The sequence below is a fragment of the Lissotriton vulgaris genome, chromosome 7, assembly GCF_964263255.1.
Source record: "Lissotriton vulgaris chromosome 7, aLisVul1.2, whole genome shotgun sequence".
NCBI lineage: Eukaryota > Metazoa > Chordata > Amphibia > Caudata > Salamandridae > Lissotriton > Lissotriton vulgaris.
Genome location: NC_141695.1, coordinates 1267840088 through 1267866348, shown reverse-complemented (window position 1 = coordinate 1267866348; position 26261 = coordinate 1267840088). Strand labels below are relative to the sequence as shown.

The 26261-nt window shown below is 46.7% G+C and overlaps 1 protein-coding gene across 1 annotated transcript in view; it reads right to left on the bottom strand.

Annotated features, from left to right (window-relative positions):
* KDM3B (lysine demethylase 3B) overlaps positions 1 to 26261 on the bottom strand; it is a 1298224-nt gene that overhangs the window by 169878 nt on the left and 1102085 nt on the right. The window contains exon 21 of the mRNA XM_086931831.1: positions 2110 to 2249. Coding sequence (XP_086787957.1) covers positions 2110 to 2249 — 140 coding nt within the window. The remainder of the gene's footprint in view (positions 1 to 2109; positions 2250 to 26261) is intronic.

Here is a 26261-nt window from a genome sequence, read left to right as displayed (position 1 = left end):
GTGGGCTGCCTGTGACAGTACGCATCGGAACCAGATGGCTCGCCGTAAACCAAACATTAGAGCAATAGACACGGCGGAGGCTTGGGAGACATTGGTTCAAGCCCTAAGAGATAGCACGATACAGGAGGATGAGGTTGAACTGGGCGAAGACACCGGGAACATCGCAAACCTAGGTAGACTGTAGACACCAACTCCTGATTGAACCCATAGATGAGACAGTGGCGAGAACTTCTAAGTGGGTGGTGGACATCTGGGAGGGGGGGGGGGGACGTTGGGGATAGTTAGTAGATATCGGGAGGTTTCATAGGGGGAAAGGAAGAAAAGCAGACAAGCACATTTCCAAGAGAGAGGATTACACCTGATGCCCCTTGCCAGGCCTTAAGAATTCTTATACGTATTGCCGCCCGACCTCCGGGTTGTGGGCCTTAAGGCTGTGTACAGAAGCTATTGAAAACAGAAGAACGGAGAAGCTAAGAGGTGTTAATCCGGTGATAAAAATGCTATACTGAATGTCTGCAATAAAAATTATGTTTAAAAAAAAAGAAAATGAGTGTTGAGGCTGAAACTGTGATATTAGAGCTTGCATGTTGAGAATCCTGACTGTATTGGGGTATGCTAGAGCTTTGCGAGTGTCTATTATGGCTCCTAGATACATGTGTGTTGGATGGTTGGAGGTGAGACTTGGTGAGGTTGACAGTGAACCCCAAGCCGTGAAACAGCTGGAATGTCTTTTGAGTGTGATGTAGGCAGCTTTGATGCGATCTGGCTTTTATAAGCCAGTCGCCTGGGTAAGGGAAGACATGAACGTGCTGTCTTCTTAGATAAACTGCGACTACTGCCAGGCACTTGGTGTAAACCCTGGGTGCTATAGTTACTCCGAATGGGAGAACTTTGAACTGGTAAAGTTGTCCGTCTACCTGTTTCGAGTTCCACGTTGGCTCATTGGACAAAGGCTCTTTGAGGAGAGAGTCTTTCTCTTTGCGTGGTGATTTCAGCACCGAAGGTTTCGGCTCTGAGCCTTTGGGCGTTGAAGGTTTCGGCTCAGAGTCTCTGGCCTTGGAGTGTTTCGGCTTCGAGTCTCTGACCTTGGTATGTTGACTGGTACATGCTTGGTCTTAAGTCTTAGTGCCGAAGGTGTCGGTTCGGCATCAGAGCGCGGCTGGCTCGAGCCTGAGCCTTCTCCTATTGTTTTGCAGCCGGGCTGGAGGGCGGGCATTGTAAACTTTTTGTCAGCGCCGAACTGAACCCGAGGGCGATGGAGAGACCAGAGCCTTTGTCTTCTGTTGAATGGGTACAGGGAGGTCTGTACTCACTTTACGCTGACCCGCAGTGATGTCTTCTTCTTCCATGTCGGAGTCTGTCTTGGACACCGAGATCTGCTCTTCTTCTTCTGGCTCTGGGTGTTGGGTTTCGAAATCTTCTCCTAAGATGTCCAGAACTAGGTCGCTCTGATGTTGCATTTTGTGGCTTCGAGACAGACAATCATGAATTGTCTTTTTCGATCGGAATGATCGACACGCATTGCAGTTCTTCTCATCGTGTTCCGGGGACAAGCAGAGGTTGCACACTGTGTGCAAGTCGGTGCATGGAAATTTAGCACGACACCCGGGACATAGCTTGAATAGAGTCTATTCTATTGACTGTTAGTGCGGTCGGCACAGGTAGGCCTGACGGTCTGCCTCGAGTTTTCCGATGGAAAGTTTTTCGAAGTGAGACTATGCGCGTCGAATGAGGAACCGCTATCGATACAAATGCCGTAGAGGGTAGTGGATTGTGCATCAAAGGGGTCCGAAAACAGTACCAAAAAGAGCGAAACAATACACATCCGTACCAGATGGCAGAAAAACAATCTAAGGATGGAATCAATACCCATGCGCACTATCACCGAAAGGAGTCTCCTACCTCGTAACTACAAGACTTCTTCGAACAAAAACAAAGTGCAAACATCCGTACCCAACACCATATGGCGATCCATGCTAAAGCATATAATCTGCGGCTCATATGACTCGAACAAAACACTTCTATAACCATGTGTTGAATAGATCCTTCTCCCCCTGCCTTCCACCCCATCAAGTACCCACACATGTCTACACTTTTTCGAAACCATACCTTACGAAGCAGCTCACGGATCTTCTCGGCATCCTTGGCAGCATAGATATGCCATAATGCACCCGGCTTTTCTTTGCCCTTATGGATACGTTGCTTTGAGACCTCATCAACATCCCCCTCATCGATTGTCTTTAGCACCTCTAAGGATAAAACAACAGAACACCACAGGTTACAGAAGAGAAACAAATGCTTATTTGCTAAAATCTGCCAATTGGCACTGGGTTTTGTGGGCATCAATTATTTTGAGGATTGAACTTTTAACCAGCTAGAAAACATTTTGTACACAGAGCAGATGCAGAAAATCTAGAAAACATTTAGGTAGGGTGTAGTGGTATGTTGTAAAATGCTTCAATAGGCTTGCTACTGGAGTGTGGTGCCCTTCTGGAGCAGCAGACTCCCGGTCTTGAATGGTTAACATGAAATCCCTTACTTTACTTACATGGCCAGATGCCCTAGGACTCTGAGCCATACAGCCTATAATTCAGATGATTTCCAGGATCTGTGGCCCCTCATGGCCTTGAATGTCCTGTAACCAACATACTGAAAATAATTGCCAGATCAACACCTATTGAGGCATCAAAAAGTATTTTGTTTTCATATATGTCCATTATTAAATGTCTAAGTACAGTATTAACTTGCTATCAGCTTACGAAACTACATTTTTAAACAAAAGAAGCTAAATCACTACAATTACATTAAATGCCAATTCTAGCCTGCCAGCATTTGACTGCAAGTATATGGAAACCGTATTTTTTTTTACTGCTACAAGTTTTCCAAATAAAATAAAAGCCAAACCCCACAAGAATCCTTGACAATGTCTATATACCAAAGCATGCCATAAAGCATGGTTGTGTCAAAGAACAATTGGGATTAAATGTTCCAGTTAATGTCACTGTATGACTCAAGATTATCCCACACCCGTTCAGCAGAGTTTTCTCTGCCACCGTAACACAGAGCTCTCATTTAATCATTTAAACAGAGAAAATAACCTTTTACATTCCTTCGGCAATCTTCTCTTGTCCTCATTTAAAACCTCAGATTCAGATCACTCGAACCATACTGGAGTCAAAAGAAAAAGATCAACTGATTCTCATGCAACAAATGTGCCGCCACGCACATGCATCATCTTACCTAATGGGCCAAGAATCATCTCCAGACATGGGAAAGTTAGTGGTCTTCATAAGCTAAAGCACCACAACCATGCACTATCCAGTACTATCTTTAAAACAACACCAGAGCTCTTCCCAAAAACTAAAAAAGGTGCAATTGGTCAGGATTAAGGCACAAACTCAAGTAATTTTATTTCAGTAGCACAACTAAATAATCCTTACACTCCGCTACACAAGACACATGATATTTTCGAGCTATCAAATCTAAAGTAACTCCTGTCCTTCTATCACACCCCATACACTTCCAAAACACACCACCAATCACTTTACCATTCAACTTCCACTCACCAACAGTACTGTACATACAAATCATTCTAAAAAAAACACTACATCAATATCTTCTCACTACACCACAAAAACAAAACACACACTAACAAAAGCTCACACACTAAATGTCAGTACAGCCCCCTCACGCCCACACAAGTAATATACATCCTAAAACAACTTTACTCCCAAATTCTCTATATTCACCATCGCCTACCACAAATACTCGAACACAACTCTTTCAACAGCATCTCATCCATTGCAAAATTTAGAGCCTTAAAATGACCCACATGCTCCACCACCAGCCCTAACCCATATACCTTCCACCCTAAACAGACACAAACTAAATAAACATGCCACTCTTCACATCTTCCCATCTCCCTGTTTATCACACAAAAAACAAGTTACTTACCTGTACACTGTGGTTCTCCAGTATTGATATATTTTATAGATTCACATGCTTGAATCTTCCCCATCGTCATGGTGGGAGTCCCACAGTAACAGTAGAAATAGTACTGAATACATTACATAGACCTCCATAGAGAGGCGGTGTGTGTATAACTGTATAGGTGAGTAAATGGGAGTGTGATTGTTTGCATGACTGACTAGGTGTGTGAGTAACTATGGATGAGTGACGGTGTGCAAGTGTCTGTATAGATATGTGAGTGCATATGATAATGCCGTATTGATGGTTAACTGCATGTATGAATGACTGTATGGGTGAATGAGTGGATGTGTGTGTAGACCTAGGAATTAGTGAGTGGGTATGTACTAACTGGTATTGGTGTGCCTATGGTTTCAAATATTAGGGTATGAGGAGGTGCATCAGATTATCACGTGGATGATGTCATAAGTGATGTCATTTGAGATGTCATCAGGTGAGTGCATAGTGATTTTATAAGTGCTTGGATTTTGGCAGAGTGATTGGATAAGTACATGGTGCTGGCTGGGCGATTGGAGGAGTGCATGGGTAATGACAGGGCGATGGCTAGACTGCATGGGTACTACCTGGGTAATTGCAGGAGTGAATCAGTACTGTGTAGGTGGTTAGAGGTCTGCATGGGTAGTGCACAGGGGATTGTAGCAGTGCATGTGTTAGTGCCTGGGTAATTGCATAAGTCCATGGGGAGTGACTGGATAAAAAAATAAATCAAATAAGGATAATTACGCACTTCTATAGCGCACGACTACCCGGAGGCATCTCGGCGCTTGTACGAATACCGCTGAGGAACCCTTCCTGGCCTTTCCCTGTGAGGAGCCCACTCCTGGGCACCCCCAAGGTGAAGTCAGGCTTCCTCAGCGTTGTTGGGGCCGTTGTAGAGATTAAGCAAGCTATTGCCCAGAGGTGCAGAGTGGGGCTCATGATCAGAATAGGCACTGAGGCGAGAATTATCAGGTCCGAGGAAAGTGAGCCCGAGACCCGCCGAGGCGGGAATTGAACCATGGTCCTGGCCAGACTACTGCATCAGGGTCTGCCGCTTTAACCATTGAGCCACACTTTTCTACCATGAAGATGAAGAGAGTACTGCGAGGAGAGCGCATGGTGAATTAATTAGTGCTTGGGTTTTGGCGCGGTGATTGGATGAGGACATAGGATTGGCTGGGTGATTGGAGTATTGAATAGGTAGTACCAGGGAGATTACTGGACTGAAAAGGTAGTCCTCAAGGGATTGCAGCAGTGTATGTGTTAAGGACTGGGTACATGGGTAGTGAATGGATGATTAGAGTGCTGCAAGGACAGTGCATGGTGATTTTACAACTGCTTGGGTTTTGGCGGAGTTATTGGATAAGTACATAGTGCTGGCTGGGTGATTGGAGGAGTGCATGGGTAGTGACAGAGGGAGCTGTGCTCCCCCTCAAATATTCAAGAAAAGCCTGGAGGTGGTGGTCCCCAGGGCTTTTGGGAGGGGGGTGGGGGGCTTGGAGGCCACGCGCAGATTAGTAAAAAAAAACATTCGGGAGGTGGCAGTACCCCGGGCGAGTCCATGGGCCCCCGCAATTATAAATTAGGAATTGAGCAATGCCCTTGGCGCTTTTTTTTTGTCTCGGGGGTCCTTGTGGGACCCCCTGAGCAGGCCTAATGGATCAGGGTGTTTCTACTCTGCCCCCTTTTCTTGTTTTTTTTAATCTTTTTTTAATTGTTTTCTTGTGACACGGTTCTACCAAGTCACAAGATGGCTGCCAAACATTCCTGGTTTGGAGTGTTGGCAGCCAATCACAGTGAAGCTCGTGCTCCGGAGGGTTCGCAAACCCACCGCTGCCCTAGATATCGAAACTTTTTCTTTTTCAAATTTCTCGAACTACTGAACAGATTTACACCATTTAACAAAAAGGACTCTTTTTGAACCAAGGGCTACCTTTTGGTGAAATTTGGTGTAATTCCGTTCAGCAGTTTGGGCTGTAGCTTTGTCTAAAGGTTCCTATGGAAAATAACATGGGGAAAACGCCTTTTGGGACCCCCTTATTTCTTGGCCCCCGCTTGACGAATGACCTCGAAACTTTCAAGACAGGAGCTGACCGGCACAAGGCGCTAGTTTTGAAAATGCCTTGAAAATTCTTCAACCGGCGTCAAAGTTATTAAGAAAAGAAATAACGCTTTTTCTATGGAGACTAGGTCCTAACTATACATACTTACTGGCGAGTGCCAGTAGGATATATGGATATATATATCTATTGCAAAACAAAACCCTTTCAGGCTTAGAGTGACGCAGATCTAGAGTGCTGCTGGTGTTGAGTGCTCTTACAGGAGCTGCTTTCCACCTAAACTTGCGAACTAACCAGAGTTCTTGCCTTTTTTGTACATATATATATATATTCACTGAAAAAACCAGAGGTATCAGATCAGTTATAGTTAGGAATTAGCATTTAAAAAACCTATTAAATTCACTGAAAAACACCATAGGGTTGACACCAGTTCTAGTTAGCTGGAAATTTTACTGACATAAAACTTTGAAATTCTCACGTTATAGTTAGTTGGACCCAGGATTGGGGCAACAAGTCTTAGCAAATGCAAGCCCACGCGGTGGACTCAAAATGGCGTCTGGAGTGGACCAGGAGGGTCCGGGGTGCTCCTCTGTTGGAGGGGAGCAAGGGCCAGTCTGGAGCAACCAGACCACAGGTGTTGTCGTCGTGGTGCGTCGTCAGGAGGGCCACAAGCCAGCAGGCAAGTAGCCGGACAATGCGGTGAGCAGCAAAGAGCAGAAGGGCCCCACGCAGATCTCGTGGATGCTGGGGGGCTTACCTTCGGTGCTGGAGCTGCTCCGGGTTAGGGCTTCTCGAACCCCAAAGCACTCACTCGAGGATCCCTCGGCGGTCGTGCTGGATAAGCTTAGTGCAGTTTTGAAGATGGCCGGTCCCTCGAGGTCTCGTCACACCCACGAATCTCAGCTGGGCTGATGATGCAGGTTGAGGTCAGAGGTGCCAGGGAAGCCGGGTATCGTCGCGCTGGTCGGTCGGATTCCGAAAGGAAGGACGTGCAGCAAACCGCAGGTTGCTTAGTTGGTGCCCACAGATGCAGGGTGACTACTCCTTAGTCACAAGGGAGAAATCTTAGGAAGAAGTCTTGAGTACCTTTCGTAGAAAGTAGTTTCAGGATTCAAAGATGATCTAATTTGGAAGGGGGCCCGCTCCTATCTTTATACTAAGGAAAGGGGCTGGCACGCGACTAGGTCCTGCCCATGGGTGGGACCAGGAAGGGGGGTGGTTACACCCCCTCCCATGCCGGACTTTCCCCAGCTCAGGGGCTGGTGTGCCCCTGGAACTGGTTCTAGCCGGCCTATGCATAGTGAGCACCGGGGTGCCACTTGCAGTCACCTTCCTCTAAAGCCCTGCCTACCCAGGATACACAAAACCCTGTCTGGGATGGTGCTAGCACCGCCCCTGACAGGAAACCCTTTGTCCAAGCTCTCCTCGCTGGAAGGACTCCCAGCAGCAGGAGGTCAGACTTGTGTCTGTGGTGGCAGCATCCATTTTGTGATGCTGAGGCTCGAGTTAACTTTAACCGGGGTTAACAGTTACATACATGTCGTGTCCCTCTAGAAGGGTGGAATGCTAACCCCGTCGCCAGAATTGGCGAGGGGTTAGTATTCCAATTTGTATGACACCTTACTCGACATGTTTTGATAAAGCGATACCAGAGTTGGCATATAACCGCGAGGATTATAATGCATATATGAGTATATGGTATGCGTTATCATGGAACAGCTATTAGGACTTGGTTCCGCAAGCTGCATACGGGCTCAGCTCATGCCAGAGCACCATCTCACATGATTCCAAGCACTCTGCCTTCAGGATTGTCAAGGCCTGCCATAGGAGTGACTGATAGGAATCTATGTGTCCATTTTAGGGTTAGATATAGGTATACTATATCTAAAGCAAAGGGTGATTACACCACCTTGCCCCAGCTGTCGTGCAGCCAGTTGTGTCAGATTTAGCTGGCCAGCCAGGGGTGGCATAATACATGCTGCAGCCCCTGGTAGGCCCTGGGTACACCTATGCCCTGAGTTACAGGGTCTGATAAGGTGGCCCAGTACCAATTGGTAAATGCACCTAAGGTACACGTGTCAATTTAGTGAGAGAACAGCTAGGCTGTGGGTCTGATTGGCAGGCCCACAGCCAGGGAAGTCGTAAACCAGTGAAGCAAAAAGCAAAAAATCTGGGGTGATCATAGGATTGCAGACCCTACTCTCCTACAGCATCCATTTCGCAAGCTGCGATCCTAACAAAGAATTAAAAGCTGAAATCTTTACCTTGCTCGTGGGCCCCTTTTTCTTCCAGGCAAACTTGGTTTTAGATATTTCAGCGGCGTGCCTGAGCCGCGGAGGTCAGCCCTGGGGCTGTTCCAGCCCCCCACGGAGACGCTTACAACGCCACCAATGTGGGAGCAAGGAGCGTTTGTTGGGGATAATGGACAGCTGCGGAGTTGTGATGTGACTCTGCATACCCCACTGTGGTCTCACCTCTTCATCAACAGTGTGCTCCAAGGCAGACCACTCACTGAAGGAGGACAGGACATCACACTACAGATACCATGAAGCCCTGCGACCGGCAACGCCCACTTGGGCGGGTACTTGTGCCGTAGTTTTGCCTAAAGAATGCCTGCAGCTCGAGTCAGTGCCTCTGAAGAAGTAGCAATACGAAACGCGTCAGGCTGACTTTTCATTGAATTTGCTGTATTTGCATCCATTTCGCAAGCTGCGATCCTGACAAAGAATTAAAAGCTGAAATCTTTACCTTGCTTGTGGGCCCCTCTTTCTTCCAGGCAAACTTGGTTTTGGATAGGTATATATATATATACATACCCACATACCTGGGTCGGAGGACCGATGACGTCGGGGCGGGTCGGAGGACCGATGACGTCGCTCCGACATCTCATGCCTCTTACCTGAGGACTTGGAACCTGACGACCGGTGTCCACTCCCGAAGCTTCGATGACTCCGACCTCGCGACCTGTCCCTCGACCTCCCGTGGGACCAGGACCTGGAGCGGCGTGGGGCTGACTGCCTCAGCTCGAGTCGCTTGCGGGACCGCTCCCGCCTAGCCTTCGAGATCAAGGCCCGGCAGTCGGAGCAGGTTCGATCGTCATGGTCGAGGCCTAAGCACTATAGGCACCAGCGATGGGGGTCCGTGACCGATATCAGTCGATCGCACTTCGAGCAGGGCTTAAACCCGGGCATCCCTACCGGCATCGATAGAGTCTAAGACTTGACAAAAAAGAGTGATCAAAAGATCAAAAAGTTCAGTCAAAAATTTACTGGGGGTAGAGCTTCTCCGGATCTGCGCTAGCTGGCGCGGAAAAAAGAAGAACTGACGTCAGCGCGCATGGGCGGCGTCTACGTACTCCGACGATGTCATTCCGGCGCCAACGACGGACGCGGAGCCGCAGACGCCTACCGACGCGCAGGGGTATTGCTACGCAAAAATTACCGGATCCAGTCTGACGCCTGGGGATATTCTAAGGTAAGGAGTCTATCACTAACGTGTCTCTTTCAGATAATGCAGTTTTCATAGCCGTTGAGATTTGAATCATGTCGTTGAATGACCCCTTGAATTGAACACATTCAGTGTCCAGTTGCTCCTGCAGGGGGCGCATACGAAGATGGTAATTTGGAATTAGCTTAATGCATCACCCCCAGCATAGATTTGTACTCGGACAGAAAAGGACCCATTTGACTATAGAAGGCGTGTCATTTCCTGGAGACGCAAGACCCTTCCGAGAGTTTGAAAAGCTGTGCTGAGATTTGTATTGATGAGAGCTCCTAGGAAAGTCAGAGAATCGGAAGGAAGGAGAGAAGACTTTTCTATATCGAGGTGGAGACCCAGAAACTGGAAGAGATTCCGGCAAGTTTGAGTAGAGTTCCTCGCTGCCTGAAACGAAGGAGCTTTTATTAACCAATCGTCCTGGTAGGGGAATACCTGGTGACCTGAGCGCCTCAGAAAGGCAGCTATAAGAGCCATGCATTTGGTGAAGACTCTGGGCGCCGACTTCAAAGGGAAGCACTCTGAACTAATAATGGCACACTGTCACTTCGAACCCGAGATATCGTTGATGCTTGGGGTGAATGGGGATGTGAAAATAAGCATTGAGAAGATCAAGAGATGACAGATAATCCCTTTTTTTCCATAAGAACCATGTCCTGCAGAGACAACATCTTGAAAGATTGGTTTTTGATGAATGTATTCAGTAAGCAGAGGTCCAAGACCAGCCACCATTTTCCGGTCTTCTTTAAGATTAAGAAGTGAAAATAAAACCCCTGATTGCGCTGACGTAAGGGTACCTTTTCTATGGCGCGTTTGGAAAGAAGAATTTTTACTTCCCTCTTGAGACCTGGCAGATGACGATGTAGTAGCTTCGGAGGGGTAGTTGAAGGATACTGAACAAACGCTATGGTATGACTGACGGAAGACATCCAAAAACCATCTGTCCGGCGAGATGGACGCCCATTTTTTAAGAATTTTGAGCAGGTTGGTTAGAATTGCTGAGGGATTGTAATGGCGGGGGCCCGGAGAAACACATTGCAAATTGTTAGAATCCTTTTCTCTTCCAGCAGATTGCTGCCTTTTACCACCAGTGGGCCGCAAATAGGGCAATGCTGTGCAAGACCTGTAAGGTTGGTTGTACGCCCGATAGGTTGTTTGAGGGTAATGTTGGAACCACTGTTGGAACTGCGGTCTGGATGTGTACTGCCCTCGAACTCTGCCCCGAAAGGAATGGAAACAACGTTGTTGTAGCATTGCCAGGGATTTCGCAGTGTCTGTGTCCTTTTTTATAGATTGAAGAGCTTTATCTACATGATTTCCAATCAGGCATTCGCAGTCAAAATGCATATCTAGCACCATAGCCAGAACCGGAGGACGGAAGCTAGTTGCCTTCAGCCACCCCTGACGCACAGCTGCTCCAGCCATTTGCCGGAATGAAGTTGGAGATATCCGTTGCAATCTATCATCTCAGTGGAAGCTCTTTCCCCTTCTGATAACATATCCCTTGCTTCCTTTCTCTTATCTTCAGAAAGATGTTCTGTGAGAAAGTGCCATCTTTCTTGCCTTGGAATGCCCCCACTTTTTTATGAACTGCTGATGTGCTTTGACTGTGTGTGCCCTGGGTTGCTGCCAACCAGGTACCTAGGGTGTTCCTTCCCTATAACTGTGCTGAAACTAAAAACCCAATTGGCCTCTCTGGCCACCTGTCAGCCCCTAGTAAATGTTACCCTAGGTACCCAGGGCATGGTGACCAGAGAAGAGCCCTGAGGGCTGCAGCACTTATTGTGCCACCCTCAGGGGCCCTGTACCCTTGCACCCACAGTGCCTAAGTACAGAACTAAACCAAGAGTCGACATGGCACACATCCCTGTGTGCCATGCCCACAGAACCCACTGCCCTGGCATACTTCAGTCACCCCTCCCGCTGGGTGCCCTATGCCAGAGGTGTGGGCGCGGTGCATGAGCCCTGTGCCCCTACAGTACCCAGGGCAGTGATGCCATTAAGAGTATATGGTGCTGGGAGTTTGCCATTACGAACTCCACAGCACCATAATGGCTACACTGAAGACTGACAAGTTTGGTACCAAACTTCTCAGCACATTAAACCCGCACTGATGCCAGTGTGGGATCTAATGTAAAATGCTCAGAGGGCATCTTAGAGATGCCCTCTGAAACCCTAACCTACAATCCACGTTTGGGCTGAGTGGCTGCAGAGGCTGCCACACAGCAGACATGTTGCTGGGCCCCTGGGTGGAGAGCCCCCTGATCTCCTGGGCCTGCAACAATGCACATCCTGGGCGAGGTGCTAGGTCTCCTCCGCCAGGATGGGCAGGGGTAAGCTTCAAAGGTATACCGCCTCTGTGAGCTTCTCCAGACCATTTGCTGTACCCAGCAACTGGCCCCCACCAGTTCTAACCCCCATTCTGGAGGGAAGACTGGCAGAAAAAACTACGTCAGGAAGGGGGGTGTGCCAGCCTGTGCCAACCTCACCCCTCAGGTGGGAAGACTAGGTGAAGCACGACCCCGGGCTCCGGCCATCTTGTAGATGGGTAGCCCTGCCCAATCCCTGCTAGGCTCCTGCCCCCCTCTCACATGAGAGGAGCAGACTAGAGGGTGTACTCACCCCAGGACAGGGACCTATTGGTCCCTGTCCTTGCCCTACCTGTAACGCCCCATAATTCAGTATTTAGGGGCTCCCTGAACCTTCCTTCCTCAGCTCCCGATACGAAAAGAAGAAATAAGATCAAGAAGAAGAACCGCCCTGCAGTTACTAACAGGATGACAACAACTGACTTGGCCCCAGCCCTACCGGCTTGTCGATCCTGGAACCTGCTCCTGCCTAATCCCGACGACTCTTGCGGAAAGCAACCTTGGGACACACGTTAGACCTGCCTGCCTTGACCCTCTTAAAGACTGGGACTCCCCTCAGCAGAGGCTCTGCTGCAACAACCCACCTGGTGCCAACCTTGAAGCTCCAGACCAGCCCACTCTGCACCCGCTGAGCCCGGGCCGAACCAAGACCACGAGGACGTCCCCCCGGCGACTGGGACCTGAAGTGCCCAAAGACCCTGCTCAATGAACCAGCCGACGCCAGCATACCAGGGGCCCCCAAACCGATGAGGTAATATAAATTTTATGGTCATGTTGTGTTCCCTAGCGAGTACCCCACCGACTCCATGTACGAGTTAAAAGTGCATGTAACTTCCCTCCTGTACCAGCTATGAAGACGCAAATACATTTGCGTCCAACGTTAACTTGTCCTCTTTCAGACCCACCATGAATGGGTTTGATGGTCCGTTCCTAAGTATGCTATGCCAACGTCTTTTTGAAGTGTACTCCTACGTTTTTCAGCCTGGCTGAAAGTAGGCCCTGAATCTCTGCCACCGAGCCTCTTTTCTGGCTTCTGACTGCGAGGGCCTCTGCCCAAGCAGCCCCCGTACCCGTGAACTCTGACTTACTTCTAGCGCGGCCCTCCGTGCTCAGCTCAGCCTGCTGCCTGCCAAGATTGACTATAACCTTCGAGTTATCTGTTTTCCTCCCCGAAGATACATTCCGGCCTGCTAGCTTCAGTAAACATCCTTCCTCAGCTACAGGGCTAAAGGGCCGACCTGTCTTTATGCAAGTAATTCATAGCCTCTGTTGCCATGCTTCCATGGAAGGCCCCATGCCCCCACGCTTCTCATACAGACACTCAGGCGCTTATACACGCACTCACAGCAAGTATAGAATAGCTTCTGCTCTAGAGACCTTTCTGCCCAGATAGCTTAGTTCCTAAACATCAGATATCGGATATGATAGAAGCACAAGTTGATCTGACATGCCAGACTTCTGTCTCTTTCCGCCAGTGTAAATGTCAAGTCCCCTGCACCCCGTCTATCACACGTCATGCAGCTGCGCGCGCATCCAAGCTTCCGATTTCCGCTGACATTGCAACATTCTGTTAGCACCACCCCTTGGTGCCACCCACTTGCGTCACCTATCAGTGACGTTTCTAGCACACACGCCTAGTTTACGCCTCTTGATGATGTACTAGCACCACGTGTATACTGTTATCTTGTCTTCTCTCAGCTGTTACGCCTCTTACATTGAACATTATGATGTAAATCAAGTATATAAGCTATGTATTGTCAATAAACGAGGGCGCGCTCATCTATCCCTTCTGACATCCTGTGTGGTGGTCAGAACATGATATCCTGATTCCTTTATGAGGAATAAAACCCTTAGAAACTCTTACACCACGGACTCTGTTTTCCTTCTTTCCGATTGAGTTATTATTGATTAAGTACTTACCTGCATAGAAATTAAGAGAGTAAATTAATTATTTACATCATTTTGGCGCCCGAACAGGGACCCCTCCCCCACCTCACGCGCCGGAAGGTGCGTTGCAATCCGTGTCCCCTGCCATCAGTTAGACGGACAACACGTGTACTGGCAGGATTTCCTGCATCCCCCTCTGACACACGGAGGTGACGAAGACTGCGATCAGTGCCCAGACGAGGCGGTGAGGAGTGCGGAGGATCCCGACCAGAGCCCAGCCGAAGGAAGCAAGGTCCGAGGTGTGAAGAGGCCCACCAGTTTTCCGAAGTTTTCCGAAGTTTTCCGAAGTTTTCCGAAGTTTTCCGAAGTTCCGAGTCGAGTCCAGTCGAGTTTTCCGAGGCCTTCTGTTTTCCGTGCTTCCCGGTGAGTACCATTGCTGGGTCGTATCTAGACGGGTTTGGGTACGCAAGTCCGGTCTGCACTGTTTTTAGGCAGTGTATCTGTACTGTTTAGCAGTATATAAAGTATTCCGAATTTCTGCACTGTTACAGCAGTGTATCTGTATCGTTGAGCGGTACATTCAGAGTAGGGGGAAGTTAGCTATGTCTTTAAATGTTTCATGTGATTAATGTCGTGGTATGAATGTGATTGTTCTTGTGTATTATTGTGTTTTTTGTTTAAATAGTTACAGGCGGAATTAAGTATTAAGGATCAAGCATTTCAGTATCAAGTAGGCACAATGCCGTTTTTTAACAAATTAAAGCAGATAGGAACTAGGAAAGGGATGTTAGAGGAAGAGATTCCAATCCCCCCTAGGGACACTCCAGGTAATTTCATGTATAATAAGCATGGCATAGACGCCATCTTGTATCTAGAGTTATGGACAGATTATACCAAGCACCTAGAGGAAAGATACCGATGGCCAGTTAACGGAACATGGGATGCCGAGTGCATCATAAAGGTAGAAGAAATATTACGGAAAAAGAAAGCTAGACAATCTCAGAAAGACGCCATAGAATTTTGGCGTAAGGAATCACGTAAGCGTGCTGATAGAGCACTCCGTAGAGAAGACAGGCTTAAAGAATCAGAAAAGGTCCAAGAAAACGAATTAGTTACTGAGGGAATTCGAGTAAAAGTAGAACAAATAGATCGTATCCTAAATGGCAAAGTGAACAACATGTATCTTTTGGCCGATGGTACCCCTGACGCCATTTCAGAAATACCGAAAAATTTGCCGTCACCATTAGTTCCAACTAAAGTAATGCATAAGACTACTAAAGACATATTCCTAAATTCATATCTCGAAGATGTAGCGCCAGCTTACACCAATCTGCCTGTTCGTGCCCTGCCTACTGACAGGGCCGGGGGTGGTACTGCCCCCCAAGATCACTCTCAGCCGACACCGAAAAAGACTAGTTCCGTTCCGCCAGCTCCGCCACTTCCCTCACCTAAAACTGATCTGCCGAAACCACTTCAATCAGATCCTACTAAAAGACAAATTCAGATACTGACTACACACAGAGATAATGCCCAAGCTTCCGCTTCAGAAGGTGCGACCGCGGGTCTCCAGACCCCGCCACCGACTCACAGATTAAATCTCAGAGGTCTGCAGAGTCCTCTTACGTACAGATCCCCCCGTTCTTCTAATTCATCCCGTCTTGATGCACTAAAAGAAAATATGTCAGTTTGTAGATACGATCCAGAACCTGGACAGGACGACTTAATGGTATTAGCGTCTTTACGGTTAAGATCTGCTACTGATAGTTTGTTATGTTATGCAGGAATGAAGGAGCACCTAGATAGAATATATGAGTTCGTTCAAACGGGAAAGGACCCCGACAGTATTAAGGATGCCCTGGAGAAACAGAAAGTTACCATGCAAGCACTGATACTACGATTTTTCATAAATTGTCTAATAAGAGAACGAGACAGGCCCGGAACAGAGCAGAGTGAATTGGATGCATTGAACAAGTGGGGTCAAAATATAGCCGATGGAAAACATGACAGACAAAATTGCATAGAGGCCATGTATAAAAAGATTAAGAAAGTAGTGATAGCAGTACACGAGAAAGAGAAAGAAAAGGCTCCCTCCGAGGAGGAAGAAGAATCTGAAAAACCAGAACCAACTACAAGCACTATAGCATATGTAGGTAAGGGAACTTATCTTAGGAAGGGTATCCGTCCAGAAAGCAAGAGAGTTTTCTTCTCTGCCTTAACGAATCCGAATTCTGCTGAACATCAGTTCCAGGAAACTGATAAACGGCTTCGAGATCGAGTTGGGTACCATGTACTCAATTCTATGGATGAACAAGAATTAGCCCGATCAGCGGTATCATGGGCCGAAAATGCAGACATATATAATGATGACACCGTAGCACAGACATTTCTGAACCTCTCCCCCGACGAACAGAAATTAGCAGGTATATATATGATTCAGCACCTTCTCATTAAGTACAGAAAACATTATTCCGATCCAGGTCCCTTACATGAGACACTAGAAGCACTACTGATGGATAGATGGAGAGGCCTAAGCACTAAATTAGTTCAAATAATTCTAGAACAACGACGCAGGTATGACACCTTTGTAAGTCCTGAATATGTTCCCGCCCCACCTCCAGAAAGGAAAATGTACCATATGCAGTGCGGGGGTGGTATTGAAAGTCAGAACCCCTTGCGAGAAGTGCACCCTGTTATGGGTGAGGATAAAATTTTGAAACGCGTGTATGTGCACACGCCTCTAACTAAATTAGAACTGTTAGAAATGAAGAAATTAGTACCGTGCCATGATAAAGACCCTGCAGGTTTTCATAGAGAGCTCAAAGACATGTTACTGATGGGGGACTACACATATGATGATATCATGAAAATGTTGAAAGTATTATTGCCTACGGGTATATTCGAGAAATTAAAGGAAAAGGACTGGGAGGTGGGAGACGCAAAGATTGCCTGGGCAGAAATAGAGGATGAAGAAAAGAAACGGGTTCCAGGGTTAGGCCTTGGGGACAAAACTAAAGCATTACCAGGTTTGATAGTACAGGTCCTGCCCAGATTATTGACAACTAGAAAGGAGGATTGGGATGCAATCTCGTCCTGTAAACAGAAACATGATGAAGATACTAGCGACTTTTATTCAAGATTCGAGAAATGTTTTATTATCAATAGTGGCCTCCAGCCAAGTAGCGAGTCGTACCCACATCTTTTTGTATCAAAGTTAGTCGAGAATTCCCTACCGTTAGTTAAAAATAGAGTGTATAAAGTCGAGAGTACATGGCAAGCAAATACGCCATCCCAGATGTTACAAATGTTACAATATCACCAGAATAGAATTAGGGAAGAACAAGATCAGGAACAGAAGCGCATGAAAGACACGAAAATGAAAATGTTAGTAGCCCAGACGGTCCCATCCGACAGTCACAGGAAAGGTACGACCCAGACAAGTCACGCTGCAGCTCCTGTTAAAGGGACATGCAATTATTGCAAGCAGCCAGGTCACTACGTACACGAATGTGCAGTTCTGAAACATAACATAGCGACAGGTAAAACTAAAGAGAGACCGCATCCGCCTAGACAAGACCATAACCAGCATCAGTCTACACAGAATACACAGCCCATGCATGCATCCGCACAGACAGCACAGACCGTAGCAGTACCACAGCCACAGCCCATTGCTGCAACTCAGCAAGTCTCACAACAGATGTACCAGTATGCCCAGTCTGCTTACCCCGAATATTCCCGATATACATGAAACAGCCTAGAGAGGGAAGGTGGCTTGCCTCTTATCGAGATTCCTGTAGATCAAGAAGGTCCTTATGTACACAGTCAAGTATTGGGGAAAGATAGAAAGTTTTTAATTGACACAGGGGCAAGTCGCACTACAATAAGTCATGACGAAGTTCCAGGGGCACCCCTCTCAGGCTCACAAAATGTTTCCCTTGGTTTTTCAGGACAACCTATTGTAAATGAAGTCTCAGAACCAGTTCCCCTGGCTGTGGGTCCATTATCACGCGTTACAGACCTGTTACTAACAAAATCATGTCCGGAAAATCTGTTAGGAATTAAAACACTGAAGGCTCTAGGAGCTATAATATGCTGCTCCCCGGAGGGAGTTAGACTCTTTCTGCGGGATTTCAAGGGTCATTACGTCCTTCGTGAGTTTGACGTCAGATTGAAAAATGTACCTGATTACTTGTGGGCAAAAGGCCCAACTGATGTAGGATGTATGCACATTACACCATACCGCGTTACCCTCAAGGCAGGTGTTGTATTACCCAGAATCAGACAATACAAGTTACCACCCGATGCTGTAGCGGCTTTACTGAAAATCATTGAAGAGCTCATTGCCCAAGGAGTGGTCGTCGAGACCGACTCCAATATCTGTAACTCACCCATCATTCCGATTCTTAAACGTACTGATCCCAATGCACCGCCAGTATATCGGCTGGTGATTGATCTTCGAGAATTGAATAAATGCATTATCCCACAGTATCCTGTGGTCCCCGATATATCATCTCTCTTGACTGCTATTGATTCAGAAGCAACGTTCTTTACTGTAATTGATCTCAAGAACGCCTTCTTCAGCGTGCCTATTGATCCAGAGAGCCAATATCTCTTCGGATTCTGTTTAAATGGACGCAGTTTCAAATTTTCGCGCGCACCTCAAGGATTCACAGAAAGCCCCAGCATCTATAGTCAAGCACTGAAAAGACAACTAGATTGTATTCAAATGCCAGTTAACACCGCTTTACTACAATACGTCGATGATCTGCTGATCACCGCACGAAGTGAGCCCGAATGTGAAAAAGCATCACTGACAGTTTTACATTTCCTGGCCGACAAGGGACACAAGGTGTCTCCTTCGAAGCTACAATTCTGTGTTCAGCAAGTTGTGTACTTGGGTCACTTGCTGTCCAAAGTGGGGAGACAGCTCACTCCCGATCGCATTCAGTTAATTGTGAACATGCCGCAACCCAAGACACAAAAGGAAGTGCGGGCCTTCATAGGCCTCACCTCGTACTGCAGACAATGGATTCCCCAGTATGCATTCTTAGCTAAACCACTCATCCAGTTAACGACACAGGAGGCAGCGACTTCGACTGTCCTCCCTTGGACTCAGGAACACACACAAGCTTTTGAAGAATTAAAGAAAGTTTTATGCCAAGCACCAGTTTTAGCGACACCATGTTACAGCAAACCGTTTACACTTTTTGTTACAGAACGTGATGGCACAGCGTTGTCTGTCCTCACTCAAGACCAAGCAGGTTCACATAAGCCTTGTGCTTATTTTTCTAGTACATTGGATTCAGTAGCTCAAGCACTCCCTGCGTGCTTAAAGTCAGTAGCAGCAACAGCGTTAGCAATAAGACAAAGTGATTCAATTGTTTTAGGTCATCAGTTAACAGTTCAAGTACCACATTCTGTAGAGGTTTTGTTAAACAGAACCCAGACTCAACACTTAACTATAGCACGACTGACAGGTTATGAATTAACACTATTCCAGCCACACATAGAAATCAGACGTTGCAGCATCCTGAACCCCGCAACACTGTTACCTACAGTTATGACAGATCCAGCTCCGCATGATTGTATAGAAATAATTAATGCAGTAACTAAGCCTAGACGAGACTTAACAGATGTCCCATTGACAAATCCAGACCTGACACTTTATGTGGACGGTTCATGCATGAGAACAAGTACAGGAGAATTAGTGGCCGCGTACGCCGTGACCACTGAAACTGAAATTAAAGAAACACATCGTATTGACACCCTGTCTGCTCAAGCAGCAGAGCTCATCGCTCTGACTCGAGCCTGTATTCTAGCCAAGAACAGAAATGTTAACATATACACAGATTCCCGCTATGCCTTCGGAGTTGTACACGACTTCGGAGTCCTCTGGCAAGAACGAGGTTTTCTGACTTCCCATGGGGCCAAGATACAACATGGCCCCCTCATTCAAGCACTGTTAGAAGCAATACATTTGCCCTCGGGCATATCAGTCATGAAGTGTAAGGCACATACTAAAGTCACAGATTCCGTTTCCCAGGGTAACGACCTGGCAGACCAGACAGCAAAACATACAGCATTGACTTACACCCAGACTACTGATGTGACAAAGACAATAGTACAAACACAGTGTATGACAGTTAGAGATCCCGCCCTAGACGTAATTGACATCCAGACACATGCTACTCCAGAGGAGATAAAGAAATGGACTGAACTAGGAGGGATTCAGACAGATCAAGGTTGGGTGACGAAGGGAAAATCTATATGGTTTCTCCCCGACTCAATGGTTCAAGTCATGATAAATACAGCACATAGTCCTGCCCATCTTGGAGAGAAAGCCATGTTAGACAGTTTACAGAATCTCTGGTACAACAAACACTTACGAGCAGCAGCAAAACAGAAAGTGCGTACTTGCATGATCTGTTGTCAGTTCAATCCAGGTAAAAGCGTCCCTGTTGAGCAAGGTGGATTTCATCCTCCCGATCACCCTTTTGAAGTCCTCCAGATGGATTATATCCAGATGAATAGCTGTAGAGGATTTAAGTATGTCCTTGTAATTGTTTGTGCTCTGTCCCGCTGGACCGAAGCATACCCAGTCCCAGACTACACTGCTCCGACCACTGCCAGACAGTTGGTTCGTGAATTCTTCCCACGGTACGGTTTGCCCCGTGTCGTGTACTCAGATAACGGACAGCCGTTCTCGTCCGAGCTGATGAGACAAGTTTCCCTCTTGCTAGGATATCAGTGGAGGTTCCACTGTGTCCGACATCCCGAAGCAGCTGGCCTTGTAGAAAGGCATAATCAGACACTAAAAATCCGTCTTGCCAAGATCTGTCAGGAAAAAGGGGTCGACTGGATAGTCGCCCTGCCCGTGGCACTATTCTACATGAGGATGGTCGCCCACTCGAGATCAGGGCTATCCCCGTACGAAGTGGTCTTTGGAAGACCGCCGAATATGTGGGGGACGCCCGTTCCGAAAAAGATCACTGATATTGATTGTAACATGTTGACAGATTACCTTGCCTCCTTGATGTCTGCACTCCAATCATGTCGTTCACAGGTTGCCGCAGCCTTCCCTGACAACACCGATGTAAAGGCGCATGAGGTCCGCCCAGGTGACCTGGTAGTCGTCCGGAATTTCGACCGGAAAAGTCCGCTGGAGCCCCGCTGGAAGTCTCCAAAGACCGTTCTGCTTACCACTAGGACCGCCGTGAAAATCGAGGGGAGAAAGGGGTGGGTCCACACGAGTCACATCAAACTATGCAATGAACTAAAAAACGGACTGAAACAGGACTCTGACTCGTCCACCCCCACCAAAGACTGTGTTGAAGCACAAGACGTTACTGTGCCTAAAAGAGAAAAGACTCCTCAAGAACTTTACCGAATGAAGCTTCGATCTAGCAAGTCAGACAGTTTAATTGTTTAAGTCCTCCCTTAGGTGAATCGGTTAAATAGTTTCTGACATGTATCCCCTAGATCGAGTTAGAGAGAGAGAGGAAAAGAAAAGAACATATTGCAAATCACTTCGTAGTCACTGCATAGTGACACTAATAATCATGTTTATTCTGAGTATTCTAATTATTATTGCCAGCATTCTGCTTCCTATGTACTGGCCTATTTTCAGGCGTGAACAATCTGCTTACAATGTCTCTGCTGAACACACTTTTAGTGAACTTCCTGCACATGAACTCTCTTACAGACTTGCGCTGCGCAACAATACATTTATTAGTATGTTACACCATTCCCATCAGACAAATAATGCTACAGACTGTTGGATATGTGGCCGACTCCCTCCCTACCAGAATTACAAGGGAGCTCTGCCTCTCTTTCCGTACCCATTCACTCACAATGGCTCCTGTGGAGCATGGTTTAAAATAATTAATTCTTTAGATCCTGATATTGCTGTTTTCGATGGGGGCTGGGTTTGGGGAAACTTGAACTTAGTCCTGCTCAACGTCTGTTATCCTGATCAAGAAGGACTTCCCACTCGAATAGGAACTGATCTAGAAAATGAAGTATATGGATTAGGTAATTACACAATCAGCCTTATGATCCTCACTGTTGAATCTGAAACTGCTCCAGTTCTGCCCCATATGTTAGTGTTACCAGTCACAGGTGAATTATGTGTTAGCAAGAAAGGTTCAGTACACGTAGGTCATAGTAAATGCACTACTGTGGTCGAGTTCAGTGACCATGGTAAATCGTCCTTTAAAGCTATCAGTCATTCCTACTTTGTTTGTGGTCATACCGCATACATACGTTTGCCTCCAGACTGGGATGGTACCTGTTACATTGCATTCCTTCTGCCACCTGTTTTCCTAGCTCCTCCTGATTACCATAGAAATACGAATCTAGCACCGAATAGACCCAAAAGAGATACTCCCCTTGTCGACTACACAGAAACGGCATGGGAACAGTACACTGATTTCAATAAAGGATTCTTTTTCTTCCTAGGACCTGTCCAAAACAGTAAATTAATACGCAGATTAACGAGAACACTCGAAGCAGTAGTGAACGAAACTGCCTCCGCTCTAGGTAACTTAACAGAGGAGCAGTCTGCTATACGGACTGTTGTCCTTCAAAATCGTCTTGTGATTGATGTCATCTTGGCAGATAGAGGTGGAGCCTGTAAGGTCATCGGGTCAAGTTGCTGTGTTTTCATTCCACAAAACGCACCATCTGTCTATCAAGCTATCACCCGTTTACATAAAATTGCAAATCAGATACATCAGAATCCAGGCACCTGGACTTGGTCCGGTTGGTTCTGGACTACGTTGACAGCTTGGGGATGGAAGATCTTATCGTTCCTAGGCATTGGCCTTGTTATAGTATTCAGTTGTTGCCTGTGCCTGCAGTGTGGGCCAGCGATATGTGGACTGTGTGCCACATCCTGCATTGAGCATTCCAGTTGCCTCTCAAACAGTCAAAGAAAGAAAGACGAACATATAATGTTACAAGAACAAACTGATCGATTTATGAGGATCGATATATCATGAAGGGTCCGTAGGGAACAAGGAGGGAATGAGGTAATATAAATTTTATGGTCATGTTGTGTTCCCTAGCGAGTACCCCACCGACTCCATGTACGAGTTAAAAGTGCATGTAACTTCCCTCCTGTACCAGCTATGAAGACGCAAATACATTTGCGTCCAACGTTAACTTGTCCTCTTTCAGACCCACCATGAATGGGTTTGATGGTCCGTTCCTAAGTATGCTATGCCAACGTCTTTTTGAAGTGTACTCCTACGTTTTTCAGCCTGGCTGAAAGTAGGCCCTGAATCTCTGCCACCGAGCCTCTTTTCTGGCTTCTGACTGCGAGGGCCTCTGCCCAAGCAGCCCCCGTACCCGTGAACTCTGACTTACTTCTAGCGCGGCCCTCCGTGCTCAGCTCAGCCTGCTGCCTGCCAAGATTGACTATAACCTTCGAGTTATCTGTTTTCCTCCCCGAAGATACATTCCGGCCTGCTAGCTTCAGTAAACATCCTTCCTCAGCTACAGGGCTAAAGGGCCGACCTGTCTTTATGCAAGTAATTCATAGCCTCTGTTGCCATGCTTCCATGGAAGGCCCCATGCCCCCACGCTTCTCATACAGACACTCAGGCGCTTATACACGCACTCACAGCAAGTATAGAATAGCTTCTGCTCTAGAGACCTTTCTGCCCAGATAGCTTAGTTCCTAAACATCAGATATCGGATATGATAGAAGCACAAGTTGATCTGACATGCCAGACTTCTGTCTCTTTCCGCCAGTGTAAATGTCAAGTCCCCTGCACCCCGTCTATCACACGTCATGCAGCTGCGCGCGCATCCAAGCTTCCGATTTCCGCTGACATTGCAACATTCTGTTAGCACCACCCCTTGGTGCCACCCACTTGCGTCACCTATCAGTGACGTTTCTAGCACACACGCCTAGTTTACGCCTCTTGATGATGTACTAGCACCACGTGTATACTGTTATCTTGTCTTCTCTCAGCTGTTACGCCTCTTACATTGAACATTATGATGTAAATCAAGTATATAAGCTATGTATTGTCAATAAACGAGGGCGCGCTCATCTATCCCTTCTGACATCCTGTGTGGTGGTCAGAACATGATATCCTGATTCCTTTATGAGGAATAAAACCCTTAGAAACTCTTACACCACGGACTCTGTTTTCCTTCTTTCCGATTGAGTTATTATTGATTAAGTACTTACCTGCATAGAAATTAAGAGAGTAAATTAATTATTTACATCACCGAGACCAGCTGAGGGAAAGCTTTTCCGACACCCAAAGACACCCTTGCACCCGGCGCCCTACAGCCCCCTGTGCCTCCCTTTGGGGTACCTACCTGTGCTCCAAGATCACAACTTACCTCTCGAAGTGCTGGTCGCCCCTGGAGAGTCTCCGTCCCCGAGCCTGTAGCCTTTGTTCCTTTTTGACCTGTCACATTGGATAACATTGAGCGCCCGACGGGTCAATAGCACCCTGCACCCAGCCGCCCGAGTGCCACTGGCTGTGCCACCTTTGTCCTATCCTACTTCCCCCTTGCCCTGAGCAAGTGACCAGGAGCCCAGTTCCCACAGCCGCGTGGCCTGCTAGCCAGCAGCCACCAACCGGAGGCCCCCTTTCCCTCATTGGATATTATTGGGCCTACCTACCTCCGCTCCCAGCCGGCCCTGCGCTGCTGGGGCAGAACCGACTGTACTTACCGGACCCTGTGGGACCCCGGAGTCTATTCCTGGAACCTTAACTTCAACAGCCAAGTACTCACCTGGAAACCAGTAACTCACTTACCTGCCATTGGATAACATTGACCCTTTTTGACGCAAACATTTTCTACGTGTGAAGTTTTGAAAACTGCATAAAGTCATATAAAATCAGCCGAAGTCCGAATTCCAAAGTATTCGCCTGAAGCAGGCGAGAAGCCAGTATTGCACCTTGCAGCCCAGTACTGAACCACAAAAGTAATCCTTACCGGGATTACTAGTAATCTGTATTTTCTCCATAGGAACCCATTATATGCTTTTCTATGAAATTTCTTGTAAGTGCCTACTTTTGAAAACTTTAAATATTCTTTAAAAATCATACGAAATACTTAAACGCAATTACCTACCTGTTTTATGTTCAGACCCCAGTGCTGGCCCTATAATCCCAGTACTAGATTACAAAAGTAACATGATCATACTTTACCTGCAACCTGAATTTTCTCCCATTGAATAACATTGCCAGATTGTCATTGAAAAGTTTCTAAGTGTGAACTTTTAAAACCGCTTTATATTCATGAAAATTCACCACAGTAACTAAAACATTGTTGCTAACTTGGTTTTGGCTTAGATCCCAGGACTGAATCTAGGATCTAGTCCTGGAACTACTAAAGTAATCTGTACTGTAATCAACTGTACTTTTATGGTAAAAATTCATTGAGCTCAATGCTAAAGTGTGTCTAGACTTGAGTTGCCTTTAGCAACTCCTGTACCTATTGTGTTCACCAACTGCATTGCTTCCTTGCAAAGTATTTACATGAGAGTTCTCATATCTAGCAAAGTATATTTTTATGCCTGTTGGTCCTAAAAATAAAACTATATCTTTGGGTATAACAGCCATTGGCATGGAGTTTAGTCTTTGACTGTGTGAAATCCTTTGCTGACTAAGTGTGTACAACAAATGCTTTGCACTGTCCTCTGGTACTGCCTTACTGATCGACCAAGCTACCACTTTTGAGAGTAAGGTCAGTCCTAACTTTAACCTCTGTTATACCTTTGGGGGTTTGTGGACTCTATACACACTGTACTTCATTATTGTCCAGTATATATATATATAGAGCCACTTTCTCACATATTGCATGTCCAAAATCTTTGGCAAATCAAACAAAACTACAAAACCCTCAGTTAGCGTATTGTACAGCAGGGGGGCGCTTTTGGCACATCTGTAACAATATGAATGTCAGCAGCCCTACATGCCAAGAACAGATGCATACTGGTAAGTAGCATTTTCCGTTCGAGGCATGTGGGCTGCTGAATTCATATCTTGGCATAGACTGTATAGCAGTATCTCCTCTAGCGGTGGTCACCTGTACCAGCTGCAGCAGTCTGAAAAAGAGTTTTAAGGACAGCCTGGCCTACAGCAGCTTGCTGCTTTGTTTGCACGTCTACACAATAGTGTTTAGTGAAAGTGTGTAGCCCTACATAGGTCTTCAAGCGGAATATTTCCTAGGAAAGCCATGGATGCCCCCATTTTACGCTTAGTGTGTGCTTTTGGGGGAACTGTTAAGAGTGCCTTTAGCTTTTTGATAGCATATTTGAATGCATTTAACTATCCACCTGGCTTTTCCTGATTTTGAGATGGGATTACCTTTATGTTGTGGGGAAAAAGCAACAAACAGTTGCTTTGTTTTCCTAAATGATTTAGTCCTGTCAACATAATATAGCAGAGCTCTCCTTACATCTAGTGTGTGTAGGGCTCTTTCAGCTACTGACTGTGGGTTTTGGAAGAAAACTGGCAAT